This window comes from Anarrhichthys ocellatus, unplaced genomic scaffold (assembly GCF_004355925.1).
Source record: "Anarrhichthys ocellatus isolate YVR2014 unplaced genomic scaffold, GSC_Weel_1.0 scaffold1149, whole genome shotgun sequence".
Lineage (NCBI taxonomy): Eukaryota > Metazoa > Chordata > Actinopteri > Perciformes > Anarhichadidae > Anarrhichthys > Anarrhichthys ocellatus.
In genome coordinates this window covers 1-7,384 of record NW_022281123.1, presented here as the reverse complement: position 1 = coordinate 7,384, position 7,384 = coordinate 1, and the positions used below count along the sequence as shown (strand labels likewise).

The 7,384-nt window shown below is 38.0% G+C and overlaps 1 protein-coding gene across 2 annotated transcripts in view; it reads left to right on the top strand.

The window, feature by feature from the left end:
* The window catches only part of LOC116377352 (protein odd-skipped-related 2), a 4,414-nt gene extending 3,123 nt beyond the window's left edge, over positions 1-1,291 (top strand). Inside the window, exons 3-4 of one of the 2 annotated variants that reach the window (XM_031838971.1) lie at positions 194-293; positions 685-1,291. In XM_031838971.1, the coding sequence (XP_031694831.1) occupies positions 194-293; positions 685-759 (175 nt within the window). In that variant the 3' untranslated portion in view covers positions 760-1,291. Of the gene's footprint in view, positions 1-193; positions 294-602 lie in introns of both variants that reach the window. The other variant, XM_031838970.1, reaches the window with a different exon arrangement.
* Positions 1,292-7,384: the final 6,093 nt, after the last annotated feature.

Below are 7,384 nucleotides of genomic sequence, written 5' to 3'. Positions count from 1 at the left end.
TATATATATATATATATGTAATGTTTCTACAACATACGGGCTGTTCCCAGCGTTTTCTCCACGAGGGCGCTAAAGCACTTTTCCGCATCAAGTTTACACAGCAGAGCTCTTTCGCCCTTTTTGACTCTGGGCTTTGTCACAGCGAGTCCACGCACGAGCAGCCTTTTGATGAAGTGTCATTTCTGTTTTGCAGATACATCCACTCCAAGGAAAAACCATTCAAATGTCAAGAATGTGGGAAGGGATTCTGTCAGTCTCGAACTCTAGCCGTCCATAAAACCTTACACATGCAGGTAAGCTGGAAATATTAACAAGTCACCATCATTTTTTTAATCCTCACTAAACTATGTGATACGTTATGCTCATAATTCACCCATAATGCTCTGTCTGCTGCATGCATGGGACTCACAGTCTCACACAACAACTGCATGTTTGGCCAATTACCAAATCAAAACTAAAATGCTAGACACAATTCATATGACGATTTGAGTTACAACTGACGCAATAAATAGAGGATTTATTCAGATCAATGAAAGCTGCAATTTCTAGACATTCTATACAATTAAAGGGAATAATCCTTTGCTTGCTTTAAATCTAAACAGGAGTCCCCCCACAAATGCCCTACATGCGGAAGAACCTTTAATCAAAGAAGTAACCTGAAAACTCACCTTCTCACCCATACAGACATCAAGCCCTACAGCTGTGGCCGCTGCGGAAAGGTGTTTCGGCGCAACTGTGACTTGCGAAGGCACAGTTTGACGCACAGCCCGCATCAGGACTACTAGCCGATACACTAACACAAAAACAAAAAACAATGGACATATACAAACAGAAAAACAACCCGCAGGAAGAAAAGTCAGCGGCTGTTTTTTTTTTTCAAAAGACATTCTCCAAACGAGGACACGTTTACTGCCGCACACTTCAGAGTGGAGATCTGTTGCATCTCAAGTGGGACAAGCAGCGGAGCCATGGCCATGTCCAGCTTTCACACCACCTGTAAATATCAAGACCATGTACATACTGTTGCTTTTTTATTTTTTTCCCCTGACCTTGAAATGATAAAGGTGTAAAAAAACAGTCATAAGTTTAAAGTATGTTAAATTGTATTTTAGAAATAAATATTTCCATGATATGTTCGCATGTGCTCTTGTGTTTATTTTATGATGCTAACACGAAGCCCATATTGAAATGCCTATCAAATGAGTCTATATGTTTACAGCCAGCTGAGCTTAGTGAGGAAGACTTGTTGGGCTTTTTATAGTAGACCAGATATCAGTTAGCAGCAGAGCATGACATGTCTTTAAGGACAAGCCTTGCAGAAGGGATGTCATCAAAATGCAGAGTAATCTGTGTGATAATTGATTTTATATATTAAAGAATCAGAGTGTTGTTTTTAAACAATAAAATGTTAATGATATCATAATTATAAGACAGACTTGTTTTTTTAAGTCCCAGGATTATCTTCAATATTCAGAGGACTGATTAGTATTATATTAGCCGCATTAGCAGCCATATCACACGTCTTTATCTACATCACCTCTGATATCATAATTAACGTACACACCGGCAGAAGGAACCAGCAGCTACCAAAGAGAGCAATCTAAACCAGTGAGATTAGACGTGGCCGAGCAACAGGTTGTTTTTTTATTTTTTTTTTTGTATTTGTTTGTGTGTGTGTGTGTGGGGGGGGGGGGGGGGGGGGGTTATCAAGGTTCATTAATTCATCACTTATACAAACTGAAAAGAAAAAAAATAAAACTGATTTGATTGTTTTGAGACCTTAGCTCTGTAGTTCTATTGAGCATATTAATTTATGTACAACAACATCAATGCCACTTAAGTTTAAATGTGGGCATATTTGAGCTAGGTGATCACTGTTTAAATATATTTATTTTATTATTATTATGATTATTATTACTATTATTGTACAGAATATCTTAAGAAGCAGGTCCCAGGGGAAATGGGGAGCGCTCGGGACGCCATGCTTAAACATCCAGGTTTACATTTGTGAAAATGTAGAAATTCACAGATTTTGGATTTCATCACACTCTCGGCCACTGGTCGGATAAAAATGTGCTTGAATATTAACCATCAGAGCTATGATCCGTGGTAGAATCAAACGATCTATATATCTATATATATGTAGTTTTTTTATAATTCGGTGAAGACAAAGTGAGGCTCTCTCCCGCTGACTCCCTCCTCATCTCTCTGTCTGTCTGTTACTTGGCCTTCAGGCCTGTTGTTTCATGATTTCTCTCGTCATTGTTGGCTACCGAAGACGCGTTTAAAAAACCTGATTTTCACCTGACAGCGCGATTAATTGCTTGACTACCCCAAAAAAAAAACCCAACTCCAGCATTTGTATTTAATGGGGTCGAAAATATGTTCTGAAACCACTAGTTTCAGTAAGAACAGATGATTTAAAACGGCGCTCGGTGCTGCTGAAAGGGCATTAACTAAGACACAGGTTGTTACGCACGGCAGGCTAATTGTTTCCGAATAATTTCTTAAATGGAAAGGCAACAATGTGCAACGTCTCCAGCAAGCTCATATTTACAAGAAAACAACCGACATCCGGGAAAATAAATCATGCAAAATCACAAAACAATTCCAAAGACGGAAATATGAAAAGATGGATGATGAGCATGCAATAATAATTCAAAACAATGAGTTAATAAATATGATAACGATAATGACAAAACATTAGGCGTTTTTTTGCAAATAAGGGAGATATTTTCTATCATTGAATTTAAATCTGTATCATCCTGGTTAAATAATGTGATTATAGTTTTATATTATAGTTAAACCAATTCAGATTCTGAAGCCTATATGATATTAATGCTGATGCAATGGAGGTATATAATGAAGATGTTTTTTTGAGAAAAAGGAAATTAATTCTCACAAGTGAACATGTTGGCATTTAAGTAAGACCAGTCTGTTGCTTTTCTGAATTCGTTTTTATTTCAACTTGTTGGGACAATGGCGGAAAGGAAACCAATTAATCAGCAATAACGGATGAAAATGAAAATGGTAAATTTTCCACACATTGTATCTGTTCATGAGGATCACGCTGTGTAAGCAGAACAACAGGCGAACAAACTACGCCCTCGTTGTATTTGCTGCTGACTTTGAACACGTACAATGAATTCAGATTTAAGGTGCGGCGATATAAGCAGCGTTGGTCCTGATGACCTGATTATAGGTTGATCAAGAAACTGAATTAAACTTGGGCCCTATAACATGATATCAAATAGGGCCTACTTTCTCTCTCATCTCGGGGTGAATGAATGCCTTCAGAATACTGAGAGTAATGGGGAGCACACATTGTCGGACACGGTGGACAGACAAGTTCATCGGCGAACGGCCCATGTTGCGGACTGTGTACTCAGGAAGCTTTATCTAACTGACAGGAAAGAGGCTGCACCGACGGGCCTCTGGGCCCCGCTACTCCGGGGATATATGCATACGTGGCCCTCAGCCAGGAAGAACAGGCTATACTCAGATCTTTCACTTGAGTAAAAGCCACACAGTGTAAAACTACTCTGTTACAAGTAAACAATCTTACGTAATCAATGATACAAAAGTATTAGCATCAAAACACACTTAAAGTACCAAAAGTAAAACGACTCGTTATGCGTTTGTATATTAAAATTAGTGATGCATTAATATCACTTTTATGTTGAAGCTGAAGGTGGCTCTGATTGCACTGTTGGGTACCGTAATCCATAATATTGCATCATGTTTTATTTTTTTGGAATATGGTGTATATTTTGTATTGATAACCCGAATCTGCAAAGTAACCAGTAAAAACTGTCAAACTAAAGTAGTGAAAAAAGTACAATATTTGCCTCCAAAATGTAGTGGAGTAAAAGTATGAAGTAGCATAAAATGGGTAACCGCAGAAACAAAGTGTTCAGAGACAGATTTGACACAAATGAAGCCATTGGCTGCTGAAATTAAAAGTGTAAACTTTGAAAGCGAGGTAAAGATTAGCATGTATTATTTTAGGTAACTCAGTATTATATATATTTGTCCAAGAGCCCATGTATTATTCCAAGTTCATCCATGGTTTTGAAACAAAGAAAGACAGATAATTTACTTTATATTTTTTTTATTACTCCATAGAATTTGACACCGGGCTGTATGTATTTGTTACTCTGTGAATTTCAGTGAGCCTCCAGTTGTATATTAACATTAATGACGTCATCTCATGGCCTATTTAAGATTAGATCCGCACCATAATAAACTATTTAGAAACCAGGCATGTCACCTGTGACCGAAATGCAAAGATCCCTCTTGGCTTGCCTTCATTATTCACCTTCATTGACTTTTGCATAAATCTCGGTGTTAATATCTGAAGGAAGAGAATCTCTGTTCATGAAATTAAACTGATGTCATTGTAGGACATATTAAAAAAAAAAAAATCGATCGTTTTAAGAAAAAGTTTCCTTCATATTGTCATTATTCAGGTGCTGCCTGCCGATAATTTATTTTATAATTCAATATATTTATATTGTACATAGTACTTACATATTAAATGTTTATGCTTAGTTTCTCTGTTCTACTTTGTTGTCTTTAATGTCCTTGTTTTTATATTTCTCTTGTTTATTGTATATTCTATGTGTGTATGTACGATGAGAGCAATGTGTAACCGGAGTCAAATTCCATGTATGCTCACGCTTACATGGCCAATAAAGCTGAATCTGATTCTGATAATTTTACCTCTACTCTCTCAACAAAGGTGTGCTTTAATGGCCATGTAAGGGCTAGGGCGGGCAAGAAAATGACGAAAATGACATGTAATGATGCCTTCCGCGATCCTCGGAAATCCGTAATGGTGCGGCTGGGGTTGTGAGAACAAGCACACGTTGATCAGAAATTCGGATTAAAGAAACTTTGAAACACCAGCTATGTGCTGATTTTTGTGTTTCAACCAACTGCCAATGCGGTACCTGGTGCTACAGTAACCGAATTAGGAAGTGACAATGTGTATCAGTCATTTGCTTGATGTTCTCATTGATTTCTTTTTACTGTGTTTTTCTTTTTAGCCTCCGAAGTCTGTGCTCTAACTACCAAATTTCATCCAGTTACACATCAGATGAAATGTATTGTGTCTCCCTTTATTGCCACTTTTCTTTGGGCTGTAGACATAGACTGTATATAAGAAGGTTGTCGACTATTTGTGCACTGAACGATGAAGCGCACATTTCCAATAGCTTTAAAGGCAACACCAGGCATACGGAAGCCGCGTCGGTGTTTACTGATGACGTTTGGACTGAAGCGTTTGTTCGATGTGGCTAACGTCAGTAACCAAGATAAATATGTTATATTAAACGTCAAATTCAAGATATAGCTGCAGGATACAAGCGGGTGTCAAGTAAGTTTGGTGTTCTGCAAATATACCCGTGGCTACACGTTTCAGCCAGCTAAACGAAGTGAGGGAGACTTCTTCTCAGCAGTTAGCCTAGCTTCTTTGCTCTGGTCCTCTGGTGTGCAGCTATAGCGGGAATGACAGGAGAGCATAGCTAGCCTCTCGGGCTAACTACTCCGCAGTAGTTAAGTTAACGCTACATTTCTTACTACGCAGTACGACACCGCTTTATTTAAAACAGTACATTATATTTAGTTACATTATCCATTTTGAAATGGAGTCTCAAACAAGTAATCTCGTTCTCCTCTATAGTCGCGTGCATAAAAAGTGAAGTCTCATTAGCAAGCAGGCTTATTCAGGCACTCGTTTGATTTAACATCAAGCCTCTTCAAAGTAGAACCACTAAGTTAGTAAAAACCTTAGTAAAACATTGGCCTGCAACTTATGCGAGCAGAATTCGTATTCTGTCTCTGTTGTGTCTAACGTTAGGTATGAGCTCTGCATGACCATCTGTATCAACGTTACACAATCAGCCTACCTAGATATAACTGAATGTTATAATATGGCTGGTTTTAAAATGCACATATCATTTTATGACCCTTCCATGATAGGATAAGCCAGTAAGTAGGTAGCATGGCTTGTGATGCACCTTTCAGGAGCAGATGTAACACTGTGCTTCATAATAAAAGACAAAAAAGCAAATAGAAGACAGATCAGGAGACATGAAAGGCAGGGATAAATAAATATGCTAAAGAAAAGCAAACCTAAACAAGTGGGTATTTCAATTTATTTTTAAAGGTGTCACCGTGTCCTCGGGTCTCTCTTCGTCCTCTTGAGCCTGGAGCAGAGAGCAATAATAACAACATTAATAGGACTTTTTTTGAAATAGATATTTTGACTTGTCATACCAGGAAAAGCACTGGTGTAGTTGAATATCATGAATGATGGCTCCATTCCATTTAAGCCTTGCCAGTGAGCCGACATGCACAGTGCTGCTGTCTTGGAGCTGGCACACTTGAATGGAATGCAGTCATAACAAATGTTAGTAACCTCACATGTGCTCTCGTGCTATGAGCTATACAAATATCTGCTGGTAAAATTGTCTGTTCTCTGGTCTAGGCTCCAGAAGCAGTCATGTTAATACTAAAAGAGAATATGAATATGTAAATACTGTAATGAACAAATAAACACAGGGTTGGATGACATAACAATGTCTGTTTGATGTTTGATGCGTGTTCAGGACGAGGACAAGATGTTGGAGTCCTATGTCACACCGCTCCTGATGAGCTATGTCAACAAGTACATTAAGAATCTGAAGCCATCCGACCTGCAGCTGTCTCTCTGGGGAGGAGACGTGGTGCTCAGCAAGCTGGACCTGAAGCTGGATGTGTTGGAGCAGGTACTGTATGGATGTGTTCTCTGCTCTCTTAAGCATAAAGACTCGACACACATTGTATTTTCTCATGTAATGGCACATAATAGGCAGTGTGGTTATTGTGATTGCAGGAATGCCTATGCAGTTCTGAGCTAGTGCTTAGCGCTACTATTGGGAGAAATATTAACTCAAGTGTTTTTGTGTTCATGCATAATTAGTGGTACATATTGCTCGGGCCCCACAGGTTCATAGATTACCATCGGTGTCTCTATCTATTAATAATAACTATGCTTTGAAGTTATATCAGCTTTCTAATACTAAATATCTCCTTCCTGCTTATTAAAAATCACATTTTTACATTTTTCTTTTTAGATATTTACAACAAAGGATTTAAGTTGTTTGCTCATAACTCTGTTTTTTGTTGTGATTTTTATTGGTTGTTGCACTTTTGTTTTTATTAATATTATTATTATCATACAGTTAAGCCATTACTGCCTTAGCATTATACAATTAGTAATTTAAGCATTTTGGTCTCTGCACAAACAAAGTACCTAAGCGTATAAACATGACAGTGCTAACGTCTTTACATTAAGTTCAGAATCTAAGCTGTTTCACTTAGAACATGAAATAGAGTGAAA